Source organism: Xenopus laevis, chromosome 3L (genome assembly GCF_017654675.1).
Source record: "Xenopus laevis strain J_2021 chromosome 3L, Xenopus_laevis_v10.1, whole genome shotgun sequence".
NCBI classification, from domain to species: Eukaryota; Metazoa; Chordata; class Amphibia; order Anura; family Pipidae; genus Xenopus; species Xenopus laevis.
The window spans coordinates 95,702,628-95,721,291 of record NC_054375.1 but is presented as its reverse complement, the minus strand read 5'-3'; the positions used below and the strand labels follow the sequence as shown (position 1 = coordinate 95,721,291).

The following is an 18,664-nucleotide window of genomic DNA, read 5'->3' as shown; positions in this document are numbered from 1 at the left end:
ATGCACTATGTTCTGTGTCCCAGAGATAGGAAGGACTAGAATACTGAAAAACTGCCAGATTCCACTAATAAAGTGTGACTATATCATATGCCTTAAAATATCGCACAAAATAACGCACTAAATAACGCATGCTGTAAAATACCGCACAGAATTCAACTAAAATGATGGTAAAAATATCACTTCTTCAGTTTGACAAGTGAACTTTTAGTGAATCGATCGTTAATTCTAAAAATATAAGAAGTGATAAAATTTTTAAGGCATGCTATCAATAGCACTTACTTTATTGACCTTTAGTGAATCGGCCCCTTAATGTTTTATTTAAGACCCACTGCAATCACAATAGCACTGTCTACATCATACAAAAAGTTAATACAAAGGTGAACTACCCCATTAAGGTTAGCAAACTATATAATTTGGCCAGCATCTCCCAGCATGTGGAGAGGGCTTTAAACTAATCCCAAATGTATCATTATTTTAGGCAGAAAACTTGAATAGAAGTTCAGACAAAATAGTAATTATAATGTAGCATATGATTATGATTTAATTGCACTAAGATAGGACTTCATGGGATCCTTCTCCCATACAGGTAATGCAGACAATTTACTGCGAGTTGCTTCCTCAATGGGCCAGCCCCAGGACTCAAAGAATGGAACAAGATTGGTTTGCACAGCTTCAGAGAACTTCTCCGCCCACAGGTTCATCTTAAATTTGTTTTCATTTCTGATGCCCAACATGCTCTGGTAATCTTTGAATAGCTGCTTGAATGGTTCCCAGCCAAAGCCTTCTTGCAACTGTAACAGACAGGCACATGAGTTATTCTTAACACTGTGCAAGTTACAGGACCAGGCAAACCTGGAAAGAAATCTCATCATATACAGAATTGAGGTTGAACATAGTCTCAGATAACAGTACATGTTTATAAGTCAGGAATGTAAATCAGATCACAGTCAGAAGATAATATCGTTAGACAGAATAAAAAAATGAGGGAAGACTTCTGGAAGGTGTCCTAGTATCACCTGGGTGTTCATGCCATACCGCTGTACAGTGAATAGGCTTTACTAAACTGGCTGATGTAGAATAAATAGGTAAAAAAAAACACCAAAACCATTTGCAAACTTGCAGACTGTTTTAACATACCATATTCTACACATATTCAAACTGACACTTGAAACTGATACTGCCACTTAAAAACTACTCCAATATTCTTGTACATTTATGGGTTATTTATCAAAGGTTGAGTTTGTGAGCTTTGTGAGGTTTTTTTATACCTCAAATGAACTCACAACTTGAATGTTTACTAATGTATGAAAAAAAACTTGCATGTAAAAAACACGAATCGGTGAATTTGGGGTGAAACGCCCAAATACCCAAATTAATCGAGTTTTCGTCGGAAAAAAAACTCGAATCACTTTAAGTAATCAAGTTTTCAAATGAAACCCACCGAAAAAATCCCAAACATCATGAAGGCTATTAACATCTTCAAATAGCTCAAGGGACCTCTGCCACGGACTTCTTCATGACCTCAACAGGTTTTATCTGGATTAGTGACAGATTCAAGCTGTTTCCAGCTTCAGGGTATAATAAGAGTTTTTTTTGTTTTTTTTAAAACCCGAAAATTTAAGTTTTGACTAAAAACTACCCTTGAAAAACTTGAATTTTTTCGGAAAACACAACTCGAACTTTGATAAATCTGCCCCTAAAATTTAGTTATAGGTAGTAATTTTTACTACTGCAACTAAAATATGGCAGCCTCTTTCTAGAGAAACATGTGGGATCAGATCAGATAGGTCATGTTACGATATTTGTAAAAAAAATGTCATTCCTGGTTTCAGTATCTCTTTAATTGAGAACTAAAACCCCCAATAAGAAAAGTTCCTACCTTCCATAGATAGTCTCCCTCTCTGCTTCTCCCCCCCCCGCATAGTTCATTACCCCTGAAAGTTCCTGAATAAACACACATCGGTGCAGAGTAAGCGCAGCGCAGCTCATGGGCACCATCTTCCGGATCTTAAGTCTTCATCTGCAAGGAGAGCCATATTGGCGCATGCGCAGTACGAGAAGTCGTAGCAACTTCGCATGCACCAACACTGCTGTCAATTGCCAAAGGAAAGGAAGAGAACTCAAAGAAGACTAAAGATCTAGAAGATGGTGCCCATGAGCTCCGCCGCGCTTACTCTGCACCGTTATGTGAGCAATGTATTCAGGACACTTTCAGGGGTAACTATGCGGGTGGGGGGGGAAGCAGGGAGGGGGACTATCTAGGGTAGTAGGTAGGGGCTTTGCTTATTGGGGGGGTAGTTCTCCTTTAAGGAGAATAGCTCCAGTTAATCTGGAGTAGGTGTATCATGGCTACAGTCTAAAATATCAGCAAACCTAATATTTTTTGACTTGGTGTTTACTAATAAATATTGACTTTCATTTTTCTGTGTGGGACAATAAAAATACAAATTTCAATGTTACCTGTAGATAGGTTTCCAATGCTGTCCACATGCTCCATTCCTTTAAATTGGATCCATCCTGCAAATAACTTTGGATACGTGATGTCCTGTTTTCTGGCTTTAGTTGGGGGTGAGCTTGATTCCGTGGGATTCCCAGAACTGTTTCATGCACATACACAGACCAAAGGTTACACGTGGCTTCTGTGGTATGGGGTGGGAACTCCCAATTCGATTGCTGCTGATTGTGTCCAAGCTCGTGGATTGCCCCCCAGATTCCAGTTCTCTGAATAGCATCAGCATCAGTCAATTCTTTAGCAGATTGAACATGGCACATTAGCGGGTAACCAGAGTGCATCCAACCTGCAAAGAAATGTCCCATTAATTAAAATGTATACCCTTTTACCTACCAAAAAGAAATGTATGTATTATATGTATTGCACTTGAATTCTTAGGGGGAATGTAATATGTTTCGTTAGGGCAAAAAGACGACTGCAAATGTTAGCCACCATATTCACATCCTTTTGGATAGATTAAAGACCTTAACAACTTCATCGCAAAGTCTGAGACCAAATGGCTTTTGCGAACATTCACAGTGTATGTAATGTAATATTTTGCAAGCGCAAAGTGTTGTTTGGGGCAAAATATTTAATGAAACTAAAGAGCAGGTGTTAACGTTAAACCTTTGCTCGTAGATAATATTTGCCAGCGAATAATTTTACATTGCTAGCAGTCCTAAACATTGGCAAAAACGTTATTTAAAATAACTCTTGCAAATTTTAATTACATTCCCCCTTTACACTATTTTGTGAAGGAAGTTTGCCCAATGGGACATTTTCTGTTATCATTTTATAAATCATCCGATTCATCTCATTTTTGTAATCTTTTACATTACATTTTGAACCTGCTAATTACTTGACATGAGCCTCTCATAACTAGGATGGTATGCCAGTGTCTGACCTTACCAAGTGAAAGCTGCACATCTGTTACAAATCTCTCTGGTCGTGGAAGTTTTGCAGGAATGACTGCAAGCTCAGTAACAGCGACCATCATCCTATCCCAAAGAGACAGCAGGGCTTCTGGGTCACTTAGTGAGCGAATAGCATCTGAGGGTATGGTCAAGATAATGTTTTCTGTAATCAGCTCAGCCCACGGAGCAGGCAAATTGCAGATTGATTCTCTCCAGTTTGCAAGACTGGTTTTACCTGTATGAAAAAAAGATTTGTTTTCATCAGTAAAGCAAGAGCTTGCAAGTAGCATTTGAACAGAAGCACAAATGGTCTTCTCCTTACTTTACTCATGGGTTACTTGTGGTCACACAAATCATCAACATTGCAATGCTTCCTTACTGATCCTTAATTATATATATATATATATTATATTATATATATATATATATATATATATATATATATATATATATATATATATACACACACACACAACAATAAAGGCTGTTGCACAAACAGGGTCTTGCAAAGCTCCAACCTTTATTACAAGATCTTGCAATAAATGTTGAAGCTTTGCAAAACCCTGTTTGTGCAACAGCCTTGTTTTGTGTTCCTTCAAGTTTTTTTTCCCTATGTATTTTTCAAGTAATTTTATAACACTGAATAGTTTCTTGGTCAACTCCATTTTATAATGAATAGCCGAAAACCAGTATGAGATTTATAGAAAGAGGCTTTGGTTCTTAACTTGTGGAAAATAAAATGTAAACTTTTTTAACCTTTTACCATCTGACTCTGGCTTTACTACTTCATGGGTCCAGGCTTGTGCCAGCCTCTTTTGAAGTTTTATAGAAAGAGGAAATATACCAAGTGTTAGCACTTCATCATTATTAATATGTCACTCAGACTTCTAACAGGATAATGACTTTCCAAAGGATACCATTTAATGTCAGAATCTTCACTTACCCTTTATAAAGGTTGGGGCTGGTTCTGTTCCATATACTTTGACTGGTATTGTACCCAAGTTGCTTTTAGCTTTTACAATGATGTACAGAAGTCCTCCCCAATAACAGGACACTGAAACCTTCTCACTAATAACATACGTTTTGTGCACAACAATGGGTGCACGACAATACTCATCCTTAGAGCTCAGGTCATCCGAATGACAGCCAACCTGCACCTGTTATTAACACCAAGCACAGATTCAGAGAGACAACACTTGAGCTGCATGAAACAAACATAACTCATTTTAAATCATATAAATGAATACAGACCATGAGAAAAATGAGTTAATACTGTACTGCACATTACTTCACATCAGGTAAACTGTTGTTCAGTTGTATAAACCCATTATCATAATACTCTTGCACTTGATACTGGGGCTCTATTTTAGAATGTGTATAGTTTTACAATGTATATGTACAAATAATACCTGCAGTAGGACCCCCTAACTAGAACAGACATTTTCCCCCTTTTCCTTAAGGATGGATCCAGTGAATGAGAAGAATTGAATGCACAGTTCATGGTTTAAAGAGTTACCTGAAAACCTTGTTTCACCGCTGAGGCAGGGAACTCAAGAACTGCTGCCTTCTTAGGAGCTAAGTAGAGGCCAGTGCTTCTCCAGGCATCAGTACCTAGGTATTAAAATGCAACTTCACATTAGTGTTGCTTAAACTGCAGCAAGACTTTTAATGTGGGTGTTGGGTAAAGGTACCTTATTTTTATCTTTATACCAAGGTTAAGTTGAATATAGTGCCTGAAATAATTGCTTCAATACAAGGGTGTTAGCAGTGCTACCAGCTGAACCCACTAAGTCTTCCATCAATAAAGGAATCAAGCAACAATCAACAGTACTACATCTGAGTAGAGGGAAATGTTATCTGGAAGATTTTACTTCAGAAACATGGTCTTCATTGCAAATTTTACCAGAATCTCTCTCTCTGTAGCTACTTTAGCATAAGCATAATCATGATGTAGCATACTCCTTACCTGCGTTTGTAGCATCAATCTCCACTGTGACTGAATCTCCCTGCTCCAGATTCTTTACTAGGTCATTCATTTGGCTCATGACATAAGAATCATTGGTTAAACACAGGATTAACCCCTGTTTGGAGCAGCTATTTACAGGAGACTGCTTGCTGACATCAGGTACAGCACATGACTGCATCACATCTAAAAAATCACTCTGTATAGATCTAGTGACAGGTTTAGCTGGGAGCTTCAGAAAATGAGGGATGTCCTGTCTGATTTTGAACAACCAAGCAGCCAGGGCCAGCTTTAACTCAGACTCATTCTGCAATTCATTCTTTAGATGGTAAAATGCTTTTGGAAGGTTATACTGATCAATGTCTTCATCAGGATTGATAGATTTATAACTACCTTTAGGGATCCTGTTATTCAAAATACTGATACCAAATTTGTTCAGGATTTTGTTTCCAGGGTAGTGTGTAAGGACATTACAGTCTGGATTCTGAGAAAACCAATACCATGCATGGCCAGCAATAAGAAGTCCTCCCCCCTCTGCAACAAACTCTTGGATGGCCTTTGCTTCTGCATCACTGTAGGATGTGCAGCAGTAGACACCTAGATCAGGGACTAAGTTAGATATATTACAGGGGATGTTTTCTTTTTTTAAAAGCTCAGTAAGTTTTCCCAAGTTTTTATGAACACCAATTTTTCTGTCCGGTCTATCATCTAGCCAAGACAGGACATTCAGGATAAATGTTGTCAGCTCTGGTTTGAAGAGTAAACCTTCATGTGTGGCCACCACCACACGTCCTTTGCCATAATATGCAGCTGCCAGAAAACATTGTTTCTTGTCAGTTAATCCAATTGGAAATGACAAAGCTCCATGGAGGAGAAGATCTGAAAGGGCAGTCGACCCACTGATGTCAAATTGTGGCACACCATTCAGGAGATGTTTTAGGTCCTTCGATGAGTTTAAACTGTGTGAGATAATAATACTTAGATATTGAACAGAGCATTGGCACTTGGCAATTTGCCAACAGCAGAACATGATAAATGAGATAAGGCACTAAAATGCTAAAACAAACAGAATAGAAAAGCTACAACCAGGGGCATAAAAAACAATGTAGAGAAGCAGTTTTTGCACTTTTAATGCAATTTCTGTCCTCAACCTGGTCTATTTCTAACATCAGCTCTTGCCACTTGCAAGCTTGGCTTTGTGACTGAACACTGCCTGGTAGGACTTCAGATAATCTCTGTTTTGCTTCATTTGTTCTTCATTGCTGTTTCCAATATTATATAGCTTGTTACACTTCCTCAGAGCTGTTTAGGTGTGGCCTTATACAGGCATCACATATGGAATCTCCCTTCTATATATAACTTTGATTTGAAATATTTTATTTTGTTTTCACAATAAACAATAAAAATCAATATGATAACAAATAGAATGCAGAATAAGAAGATGTGCTGCAATTAATACAATGACATATTATACAAAATTTATAATTTACAATGAAGTAATATATAGAATAGAAACTAACAAAAACTGACTAACACTAACTAAACCAGTGGATGTAGAGACAATCATAAAAAAAAAGAAAAAAAAGAAGAAGAAAGCACATTGTCCTCGGGAATGTCAGATTACTCACCCTACAATCATTTTACAAATGAAGGAACTGAGATATTTGACTTCTGGTATTAGAGTCACAGAACTCAAAGTAAGGAGACCATATAAGTCTAAATGAATCTTTGGAATTATTTCCTTTTGTTTTTACTAATAAAGCTTCCTGCCAGCTAAGCTGGTTCATGTAAGCAATAATGTCTGTCAATGAGGGTGGCTCTTTTTGTAGCCAAAAATTAAATAAAGCCTTTCTGGAGGCAGCCAAAAACAGGGTTGGCAACATTTTATTTTCTTGGCACTTAAATTCTAAGTTAAAAATTGAAGAAAGCCAAATCTCCTCTAGAAGCAACAAAGCAAAACCTGGAGATAATTGAATTTTTATTTTTAAAATAATGTTCAGAAAACTAAAACTGATCTTTGGATAAGTCCATAGATAGTGAAAAAGGGACACATTATACTCATCACACTTGGGACCGTATGATACAGGACTAGAAAAGGTACCTTTAGAAAAAAAAATCCATAGCCTAAGTGAACTAACTTAAAATGTTGTATCCTCCAACTCTCTGCCAAAATTAATTTATTGTAATTACAAATAGACTTCACCAAATCTGAAGGAGACACTCGACATTATAGAAACTCAGTCTATTTGTTGGAAATTTTAAGTAACGGGTGTGGGTCTGACCCAAAATGACTCCATCATTTTTTAGATAGAGAGTTAATAGAAATCGAAAAGGGAATCTCCAAAAACTCTCCCAAATCTTCAGCTAGTCTATGGTCAGACAAAACAATGTTTCTATTATTATGTAACAGAGAAAGGCAACATTAACAAGCTAGGTAATAATATCTGTCAGATTCAAGAAGCCCATAATCTTTTTTGAGTCTTGACCAAGATAACAGAGTAATATAACTTTGAATACTAAGCTTATGCTGACATTAAATTGTATATTGGTTGATGCTGACCAGATGACCAGAAAAATATACTTATTCTTTATAAAGGTCCTTTAGTTTCTTGATAAAAGGATTAGAGCCTGTAAACAGAAGAAGGGAAGATAAGTCACAAACTGTGGCTATACTCACTCTGTATATATAGGACATGATGGCATATCTTCACTCAAAATGAAAGTTCCCTTTTCTCCATAGCCTTTAGTGAAGTACACTCCTGAAACAGATGCTATTTTGTTTCCTGGAAAATGCTGAAGGACATTTTCATCTGTGTGGCAGTTGGACCATTCACAAGCCTGAGCCCCGATCAGCAGGCCTCCCCCCTGTCGCACAAAGGAGATGATCTCCTGAGCCTGGCTGTCATCATATCCGCTAGTACAGAACACTCCCAGGCCCTCAGTCAGGCTTGAACTGATTTGGACTTTATGGCCAGAGACACTGAGTGTTTCAGATAGCTGCCCAAAGGAACTGTGTACCCCAATGATGGCTTCTGAATTTGGACAAAGCCAGGATACTGCATTTTGAATAAAAACCATAAACTCTTTCATGTTCAGATAATTTTCATGGGCGATTGCCACCAATTTTCCTTTTCCATAACGAGAGGCAGCGATGAGCACATCATTTCTAGGAGTCACTAATACAGGAAGTGCAGCACTTCCTGTTAGCAGCAGCTTGCAGGGTGTAGCATCCCCAGAGAAATCCAAACAGCCAACACCACGGATCAGAAATTGGTAATCTTCATTAGGAGTAATTTTTTCTATGGGTGGAAAAACTTCATATAATAACTTTTGTTAGTCTAAATGCAATGCACTGAAATTAGACTTAATTTACTTTAATCATGTGTATACAAGGCTTTATTACGTTAAGTCCACATTAGGGCTCATGTACATCTGCAAGTGAAGTTGCAGTCCCTGCAATTTCCCTGCCTAAAGAATCAGACACAGAAGTCACTTGCATGCCAAGCACCCGAAATGACACCAGGCTAACTTATGTGCAGTGGCATCCGATTAGTGGTGAAATGCATGTGCAATTGTGGTAATATTGGTGAACTGACCACAAGGACAGTGGAATTCTGGGGAAAAAATAGATAGAAATTGCACTTTGCTTACTGCACTTGCAGACATACACATGCCCTGTAATATTAAATTGTCTTCTCTAAATACAAAAAATATACTACAAAACTAAATACAGCAATTATACAGGTATATATATAGTACATTTTCTTATTATTTGCCCACCTCTGGTATTTCTGAAAAATACAGCCTAAAAAATAGCAGTTGATAGGGTTAACAGGCAGAAATACAATTAACACCATGAGAAATACCCACCTTAAGGACAAATAACGAATTAACAAAAAGCAGGATCTTGGTTACCGTTGCAGAAAGATTGTGTATGTTTTTAGTGTATGCAAAGTAAATAGCCTGTGTTAAGTTAATACTGACTGCCGTAAGTTCTATTCTAAGTAATTCTATTCCCAAGATTAATGGCAATGCAACACAAAAAAACATTGTTAAAGATGCCCGTGTGTGCACTATGTTCTCCATGAGATACTAAAATCTTGTTCTGTACATGAGAGCTCACGCATTAGGACTGGGAATGGCTGGTGCTGCACACACAAGAAGCCACATGCGTTAGGTGAGAATGCTGCATTGAACTAACAAGCATTTTGTAATTATAAAACATCTATATGCAAACTTTACATAGCTATTATCTATTGAGGGAATAAAATGAATACAACTAAGCAATGGAAACTTAGGTCCAGTTGCAGTCTTTTGCCACAATTCACAGGCAAAATGAAATTTAACCCCAACACTCTACATATAATAATGCTGTTAGGTTTTTATTGTCTCGCAAGATCTAAATATCTACTTATTAGAATCTTTAATAACCTATATGTGTAAGGAAATAGTTATACTATAGCAAGCTCTATGGACATACATTTAAATACTTTATTAATCATAAGATAGTGCTTTAGCTTGTAAAATGTTTTAGTGAGATTGTACCACATCTACTTACTCTTTACAGCAGTTGAGGTTGGTACTGCTCCATAAACCTTTACATCGATTTTACCCAAGTTGCTTTTAGCCTTCACAATTATGTGTAGGGGGCCACCCCATAAACAGGATACTGGAACCCTCTGATCAAGAACATATATTGTGTGCATGACGGGAGCATGACAATATTCTTCAGCATACACACTATCCGAATGGCATCCAATTTGCACCTTTCATAAACACCAAGCATGAGAATCATATACATTAGGCAACAAATCAACTACAGTAGTAATAATAATAATAATAATAATAGCATTTATATAATGCTTTTCTTCCAATGTAAGCTCAAAGCAGAATATAAATAAAACAGTGTTACAAGGAATATATTATTTAAAGCAACTGTAAAGGTTGTGGCCATAGTTGCAACAGACTTGTGGCAAGTGAATCACATGTTAATGCTGGTTTTAATCATGTAATGGCATGGTGGAAGTGCTGAAAGATACCTGAAGACCCTGATGAACAGCTGAATCTGGAAACTCAAGAACTGCCATCTTTTTAGGATCTACGTAGAGACCAGTGATTCTGTGGGTATTTTTACCTAGGGCAGAAGAAAATTGTCACATATGTGGGCATGGTACCTACCAGATAGTACAGTTTACATGGCCACCTTTTCTGGCAGAAGCCTTTTTTTGGTCAGGTTTATATGTTAATATGAATGATTGCATTTTAAGTAGGGACGCACAAAATCCAGAATTCGGCCTTTTTCAGCAGGATTCGGATTTGGCTGAATCCTTCTGCCAGGCGAACTGAATCCGAATTTGCATATGCAAATTAGGGGCGGGAGGGAAATCGCATGACTTTTTGTCCCAAAACAAGGAAGTAAAAAATGTTTTCCCCATCCCACCCCTAATTTGCATATGCAAATTAGGATTCAGATTCAGTTTGGTATTTGGTCTAATCTTTTGAGAAGGATTTGGGGGTTCGGCTGAATCAAAAATAGTGGATTTGGTGCATCCATAATTTTAAGTGTATTTATTACTATTCATGTGCAATGATATGATATATAGTGAATAAAGTACCCCCTATTGTAAAATATAAGGATATTATAAGTTAACGAGGAGTTTCATGACCATATAAAAGGTCATGGAACTCCGAGGTAACTTCTAATATCCTCATATTTTACGATTGGGGGTACTTTATTTATTATAATACACAAGTTTCAGTGAGTCATGTGACAGAAATGACATCAGAACTCACCGTATATAACTGTTGACATCAGAACTCACCGTTTATAAGGATATAATGTACAAGATATTTATAGCTTTTGTGTATTATAACAATATAATCTGAGTATATGATACACTGAAGGATTTGGTAATTATGGCTAAAAAGTTTAAAAAAAAAGTGAAAAGCATTGCTTGGCTTATTGACTCTTGACACTTAAGAGAATTGACACTTCTCTAAAGAGGCAAACTAAAGCTTAGGGGCACATTTATTATCTGTCAAGGGTCAGGTTCAGATAATTTATGCCTGAAAATGTGAAGTCTGACTTTTTTTTCGTGTGATATTTTCTTTTAAGAATCAGTTTTTTAAATAAAAACATTAAACATCTCACTAGGTTTTAATTTAAAATTCTGATCGTGGAAAAAAATAAATTAATGCTATTGAAAATGAGTTGAGAAACTGGCTTGCGCTTTCTGGCATCTATTATCCTGAACCCTTTAAATATTTGGGAGTGAACTGCCATCTCTGTATTTGCTGTGAACCTTGACACGTTTAAATGAATTGTGCTATAGTTTAACCACTTATTACCTGGGTTTGTAGCATCAATCTGCACTGTGATTGAAGGTTCCTTCTCCACATAATTATTTAGGTCCCGCTCCTGCCCCAGGACTTCAGCTTCATGTGTTAAGCACAGGATTAATGCCTGTTTGGCACTGCTAGTTTTGTGCTTTGGCTTGCTAGTCTTAGAAGTATCACAATCTTCCAATAATTCTTTATACTGTAACTGAAAAGCAGTATTGAGTGGACAAACTGGAAGCTTTTTGAAAGCGTTGATATCCAGTGTGAGTTTAAAGAGCCAGGTGCTTAACTGAACTTTTGGCTCATCTTGAATTTTCAGCTGTGAAATGGTTTCAAGGAAGTGATACTGGTTAGCAGCACCACCAGAATAAGCTGCCTTATAATTGCCTTGAGGGATGGTTCTCTCCAGGACACTAATGCCAAACTTATTCAGTACTTTGTTTCCTGGGTAGTCAATGAGGACATTTTTGTCCACATTTTGATAGGACCAATTCCAGGCATGGTTAGAAAAGAAGAGACCACCCCCTTCTGCAACAAACTGATGGATATCATCCACTTCATTATTGCTAAAGGACTGGCAGCAGTAAACACTCATCTCAGAGGTGAAGTCAGATACCTGGCAGGAGATGTTTTCATTCTGCAAAAACTCAGCAAAGTTTCCCAGGTCTTTGTGAACACCAATTTTTCTTTTCTGGCCTAGATCAAGCCATGAAAGCGCATTTAGAATGAAAGTTTTTAGTTCTGGCTTGGTGAGGAAACTCTCATGAGCTGCCACAAGTACACGCCCTTTGCCATAATAGGCACCAGCTAGAAAACACTGTTTGTTGTCAGTTTGCCCAATTGGAAATGTTAATGTCCCATGAAGGAGTAAATCTGAAGGTACTGTCTGCCCAACAATTTCAAAATTCGATACACCATCCAAGAGATGCTTGAGATCCACTGAGAAGTCAAAACTGAGTAAGAGAAAACACAACGTTTTTAACAAACCATTGACTTAATATAAGTATAAATAGTACTAAATGATACTCAAGAAAAATAAGCGTTGAATGTGTGCAAGAACCAACACTGCCATAAAGATGTCTAAATAAGAAAAATTAGAACAATGCTAGTGTGTAGTTAAATACTTACTAATACATTTTAAAAACATTTAATCATGAACACAAGTGTCCTTTTTGCTTTTAGTTTATTAAAACGTAGGTCACAGAATCATGTTCTGGAGAACTGAATAGTGACAATTTTTTTGTTCGCAATCTTGATTGCACATTCACAAGTTAAATGTGTCCATACTGGGTCTGTTAAGCCCAGGGTTAATTTAATAGTTTGTGTCCATAGCCACAACTAATATGTGCTATGTGAATAAGATGTTAATGCAATTATTGACACAATACACAGTTGTGTGATGCACAAGTTTCTGCAGATGCAAATTAGCATGTCTCATAATGATACAGGAATTTTGGCAAAAAAGCTGAATTGTCATTTGCTTCCATATTTGTCTTTGTGAATGGCCCTAATCTATACATACTAGAGACTAATGACTGTCTAAAGGATTCAAAGAAATTGCTCTGGGTACTCAAACTCTTTTGAATTTACATTCATATATATTCTTGTTTTCAAGATATTAGCAGTTTTTAAACTTCTTGTATAATTTGAATTTGAAACAACAGCTTCACATTCTAATGATTTAGACTGACTGGATACATTAGGCTGCTTAGAACTTGCCACAGTTCCTCTTCGTCAGAAACTCATTTTCAGCAGACTGGAGCCAGCCGATACCAACAAGCGGCGCTATTGTTTCAAATGTATTATATTTGATTATATTATGTTCTTAAACTCACTGTGTGTATATGGAACTCCATGGCATATTTTCAGTCAAAGAGAATTTTCCTTTCTCTCCAGTGCCGCTGATGAAGTACACCCCAGAAACAGATGTTATTTTGTTTCCTGGAAAATTGTGTAGAACATTTTCCTGTTTGTGAGCTTGACACCATGACCAAGCCTGAGCTCCAATCAGCAGGCCTCCCCCCTCTCGCACAAATGAAATGATCTGCTGAGCTTGGCTGTCATCATAACCATTGGTACAGAACACTCCCAGGCCCTCAATCAAGCTATTAGTTTTTTTAATTTTGTGACCAGCAGTACTGATAATCTCAGCAATTAGATGTAGTTTGTTGTGTATCCCAATGATAGAATCAGGGGTTGGGCAAAGCCAGGCTATTACATTTTGTAAAAAGTCCTTAAACTCCTTCATGTTCAGGTAACTCTCATGAGCCATGACCACCATCCTTCCTTTTCCATATCGAGCGGCAGCAACGAGCACATCCTTTCTAGGAGTGACCACCACAGGGAATGCAGTGTCTCCTGTTATCAGCAATTTACAAGGAAAGGGGTTTCCAGTGAAATCCAGGAAACCAACACCATGAACTAGGCAACTGTAATCTTCATCAAATGTCATATTTCCTAAATGGAAACATAGTAATGAGATAAACAGCAAGAAAAGATTTAAAGTAACAAGTGGCAGTACTGGGATTTGTGCAGAAATCAATAAACTCTACCTAGAGCACTTGATACATAGATTATATTTTTACTTGAAAGACCTAGCCTCATCACTAAGGACTAGTACAGGCAGTGCGGGTACAGGTATGGGACCTGTTATCCAGAATGCTCGGGACCTGGAATTTTCCTAATAACTGATCTTTCCAAAATTTGGATCTCCGTACCTTAAGTCTACTAGAAAATGATTTAAACATTACATAAACCCAATAGGCTAGTTTTGCCTCCAATAAGGATTCATTATATCTAAATTTGGATCAGGTACAATGTACTGTATTATTACAGAAAAAAAGGAAACAATTTTTAAAAATGTGATTATTTGGATTACATAGAGTCTATGGGAGATGGCCTTCCTGTAATTTGGAGCTTTCTGGATAATGGGTCCCATACCTGTACCATAAGTGATGCAACTTAATTTGACGTAAATGGAAACAAGTCATTACTATGAATGGCTGTAATATAGGAGGTCAACTGAATTCCAGACCTATGAATTATTTGGGGTGAGACTACAATCAAATGACTGCAAGACAGCAGGAAGGCCCATGTTTAAAAAAAAAAAGTACAAGCAGAGAACGGGTTAACTTATTCACTAATGAAAATCGTGTACATGGTACAGAGGCAAGAACAAACACTTTATTTTGATAATAGCATCCCTTTAGAGAGATATACTCCCCTTTTTGACATGGCCTCATATCTTTCAGACTTAAATGTAATATAAAAAGGGTTTACACATTAACTGAATTTTTCAAAAATAAATGTTAATGTATTTTTTTCCACATACAGTAGAACTCCCATTTTACATTTTTCGGGGTACCAGAAACAGTGGTGAATAATCTGGGAAAATTTAAAATTAGGGAAATGTATTATGCATTATAAATTGGTGGGACCACAAAGAAACTGTGTTAAATGAGGGAAAATGTAAAATTAGTGTATGTAAAATTGAGGTTTCCTTGTATATCTAAGGTTCCTCTTTCAGGTGGGGATAAGTTAACAAACATCTCTAATTAAGACATATACCTGGGTGATATGCAGACAAATATAGGATAACATTTATTACAATGTGCTCCAAACACTTTAAAAGTTAATCAAACATACTAGAAGGACTGCCAACGGGGGTGCAGGGGGTACTGCAGTCATGGGTTCCATAGCAGAGGGGGGCATGGAGATAGAAAAGAGCACATTGCTGGTGACCAAAGGGCCAGGGTTTGTGCTGGAGTCATCTGGTTTTCTTCTTGTCAACTGATCATAGTTGAACATCATTTTATGTAAATTGTAAAATGAGTGAATCACATGTATTGTAATATGAAAGGGTTTAAAAAGTGGAGATCAAGGCATATACTGTATATCTCTTTAACTGAAAAGAAATGAAGAGCTTGCAAAAAAAGTCAAAATCATGACTCTTCTCTTTTTTAAAAAAGGGACCTGGTGCAGCTACTTCATATGATCAAAAATCCACAGAATTTTTTTTTATAAATATTGAATGTTTTTAAAGTCTGCCCTCACTCAAAAACTGTATTTCTTTACATAATGAAAGTAATTGTGATTTGAAGCAACCTTCCAAAATGCTTTCAAGTTATTTGTAAATGTAATTGCTACTGAAAATAGCATCTGTCTGACTGTTTACATTCTCTGCATTCTTGGTTCTGACTCTCAAAACAATGTTGCAAGCCAGCAGGTAATAGCAAAAAAGGCATTTAGTCACCCACATGAGATCTCCTTGCGGGAGATAAAAACAGGCAAACATATCTTTCCATTCAATGCTGTATTTTTGAGTGATAAAAAGTATGCTCTGTCAGACGTACTCGGATTCCAATGCTATTGCTTGGAAAGGTTTTTTGAGCGTTTAGTCGCCTACCCTAGAGCCAACTTCCTGCAGGTGACAAAACCCATGTGTTATTAACCTAAAAAATTTGGACTGACTTTGTTATATTGTTTTAACAGTCAGACCCAGAAAAGAGAAAGGACCAAACAAACACTGTGTTCAACTGGTGCAACAAGTGTCTAAATAATGTAAACTGGAAAGTTGCTCACATTCTATTTCACTGTGCAAAGAAACAGTTTTCTATAGGAGACTCTTACCCTTGATTTTGGGCTGGTTGAAATTAAATATTCAAGACTTTTCTGCAACTCCTATTTCAGGATCAGGAGCATAACCACAATGGAAGCAGACCCTGTAGTTGAAGGGTGGGTGCAAGAGTATAAAGTGCCCAGTAAAGCCCTAGGTAAGTACCAATTTGGGGCCATAAATTGAATTTGCTGTGGAAGAGTCAAAGAACTGTACTGAAATTCAGCCAGTACAGTTTTTTTTTTTAAGACATAGGGGGTTATGTAATAAAAGACACTAAGTTTGCCCAGGATCAGTAACCCATAGTAACCTGTAGATAGCATTTACTAGTCAACCATCTTATTGGTTGCTATGGGTTACTGCTCCTTGGCAAACTTAGTGTCTTTTATTATTTAGAGTATGGGGGATAATTACCCCTGTCTGGATTTACCTTTGTTTGGTTACAACACAAACAGGGTCATTTAGGAATGCAAGTGCAAACTGAAAAAATGGACATAAATTGAGCGTGCATTGAAAAAATTCATGAAAGGAACTTAAGCCCATAGAAGCTCATTGGTGTGTACCTGTGGGGAGCACATCAGCACCTGCCCAGCTTGCTCTGATGAACAATACACAAATGCACTCATTAACACAGTGTAACCCTTGCAATGGTTTCACTAGGGGGATGCAGAAATTAGCTTTGCAGGTTTAGGATCTGTTACCCGGAAACCCATTATCCAGAAAGTTCTGAATCACCAAAAGGCCATCTCCCAGATAATTAATTTAATCCAAATAATCCAAACTTTTAAAAAGTATTACTTTTTTCTCTGTAATAGTACAAAAGTACCTTGTACATCGCTGCGAAATACTGACAGGTCCCATACCTGTATGGGATTTGGAAGCAACTCAGACATTGCATTTAATCATCAAAATTCTCTAGCAACTACAGACTAATCTGGCTGAATTAAACCAACAGATGGGTTAAACAGTGCAGATCCTAATCCGTCCTAACATTGTTTTGTTGCTGGTCGCTTTGCTTTGCACATTGCCTTGTACAATGATACAGTTCGAGATTTGGGAGAACAAAATTGAGATGTAATAGGGGGAAATCTGCACATGGTCTGCATAACAGAAAAATAAAATTATAGGAACTAATTACGTTGGCTGTGTCAAGGAAAGCAGCCATGCAGACCCTAGAAAAAAGCTATCTTAATTCACATGCAAGAGTACATTAACAGACTTTTATTCTACATGAATTAATAGTATTATCAATGGTTTCTAAAAATCTAAACTTTACAATTTTGAATGTAGATCTATACCTGATGGGTTTGATCTATACCTGGAAAAAAGGAAGCCAGTTATTGGCAGTGCAGACACTGATAGTGGTGGTGTCCAGGCAGCTCCTTATTAGCTCCAGTGACTTCTCTTATCTCCTCTCGAGCTTGCAGCTATGTCGTGCCCTCTGTAGGACCAAAGTGACTTGTTACACTGCTGTGAGACGGCTTCCTTTTATGATTAGTTTGCTTGGTGGGTGGTGGTGTGCAGAATCAACAAATCTTGCTTCAGTAGTGACATCTCTTTTTGATACACCTGTGCAATTACAGTATGTTCTCAAATGAGTCATCTAAGTAAGCTTAGTGATGTGGTGATGTTTGTTTGTGCAGCATCTGATGAAACTGGAAGCTTGCCCCAGGTATCAGCTGTGTTCCTCAGGGTTGATTTATAAAAAACATAGCACCTTCCCTAATATAAAAGACATACACAGTACATGTTTTAAAAATACAGCCCTTCATTTGTCAAAAAAAAAAAAAAAAAGGACTTCACATACTTAAAACAATCACACTAGAGTCCTGCAGCGGGTTGGGTACCCGCGGGTTACCCACAAAAACCTGCGGTACCCTGCGGTTTGCCGGTATAAGTTTCTGGAGCGGATATAGACATGGGTCGGCGATTCTCCGGGTTGGCAGGCCGCGGGACTTCTCAATAGTTAGTTTTACTCCTTTTTTTCTGATCATGCCTACTTCCAATGATGTCACTTTCGGGTTTACAATGACAACGCTTCCTCTTTTACTCCTTTTTTTTCTGATCATGCCAACGGCGTTGCGGATAAGGTACTTGCGGGTCGGGTAGCGGGTCCAAGCGGGTAAGTATGTGGCTTGCGGTTCGCGTTTAACAAATTAGTTCCATGCAGGACTCTAACTCACACATCCACAGCAGAGCTCTGGACACCCCCCCCATTTCCCAGGAGATACCCAGTTTTAGACCCCTTGGCCCTGGCTTCTTGTCAATTTATGCAATTCCCCCCAGGCTTTTGTTTTTTAATTCTCTGAAAAAATGATGTGTGGGTAAGGCTATGGTAAATA

At 37.5% G+C, this 18,664-nt stretch overlaps 1 protein-coding gene across 2 annotated transcripts; it reads right to left on the bottom strand.

Annotated features, from left to right (window-relative positions):
- Window positions 1–246: 246 nt before the first annotated feature.
- LOC108711267 (TRPM8 channel-associated factor homolog) lies at window positions 247–18,007 on the bottom strand. 2 transcript variants are annotated; one of them, XM_041586639.1, is made up of 12 exons: window positions 17,621–18,007; window positions 13,543–14,164; window positions 11,717–12,660; window positions 10,408–10,502; window positions 9,927–10,134; window positions 8,046–8,667; window positions 5,372–6,327; window positions 4,922–5,016; window positions 4,349–4,562; window positions 3,401–3,640; window positions 2,461–2,798; window positions 247–791 (listed from the first exon to the last, which is right to left on the bottom strand). In XM_041586639.1, the coding sequence occupies exons 2-12, from the start codon at window positions 14,157–14,159 to the stop codon at window positions 534–536; spliced, it is 4,587 nt and encodes a 1,528-aa protein (XP_041442573.1). In that variant the 5' UTR covers window positions 14,160–14,164; window positions 17,621–18,007; the 3' UTR covers window positions 247–533. The 2 variants fall into 2 exon arrangements, with proteins under 2 accessions (XP_041442573.1, XP_018108338.1); XM_018252849.2 differs by having other exon boundaries at window positions 17,641–18,006.
- Window positions 18,008–18,664: the final 657 nt, after the last annotated feature.

What these genes read in the sequence shown, in the direction of transcription:
- LOC108711267 (XM_041586639.1), bottom strand. Translation starts at nt 14,159, where the DNA reads ATGACATTTGATGAAGATTACAGTTGCCTAGTTCATGGTGTTGGTTTC. An exon ending in TCATGTCCTATATATACAGA is followed by an intron (nt 6,328 to 8,045) that starts GTGAGTATAGCC and finishes TATCTCACACAG; the next exon opens with TTTAAACTCATCGAAGGACC. An exon ending in AGATGTGCAGCTTTCACTTG is followed by an intron (nt 2,799 to 3,400) that starts GTAAGGTCAGAC and finishes ATTTCTTTGCAG; the next exon opens with GTTGGATGCACTCTGGTTAC.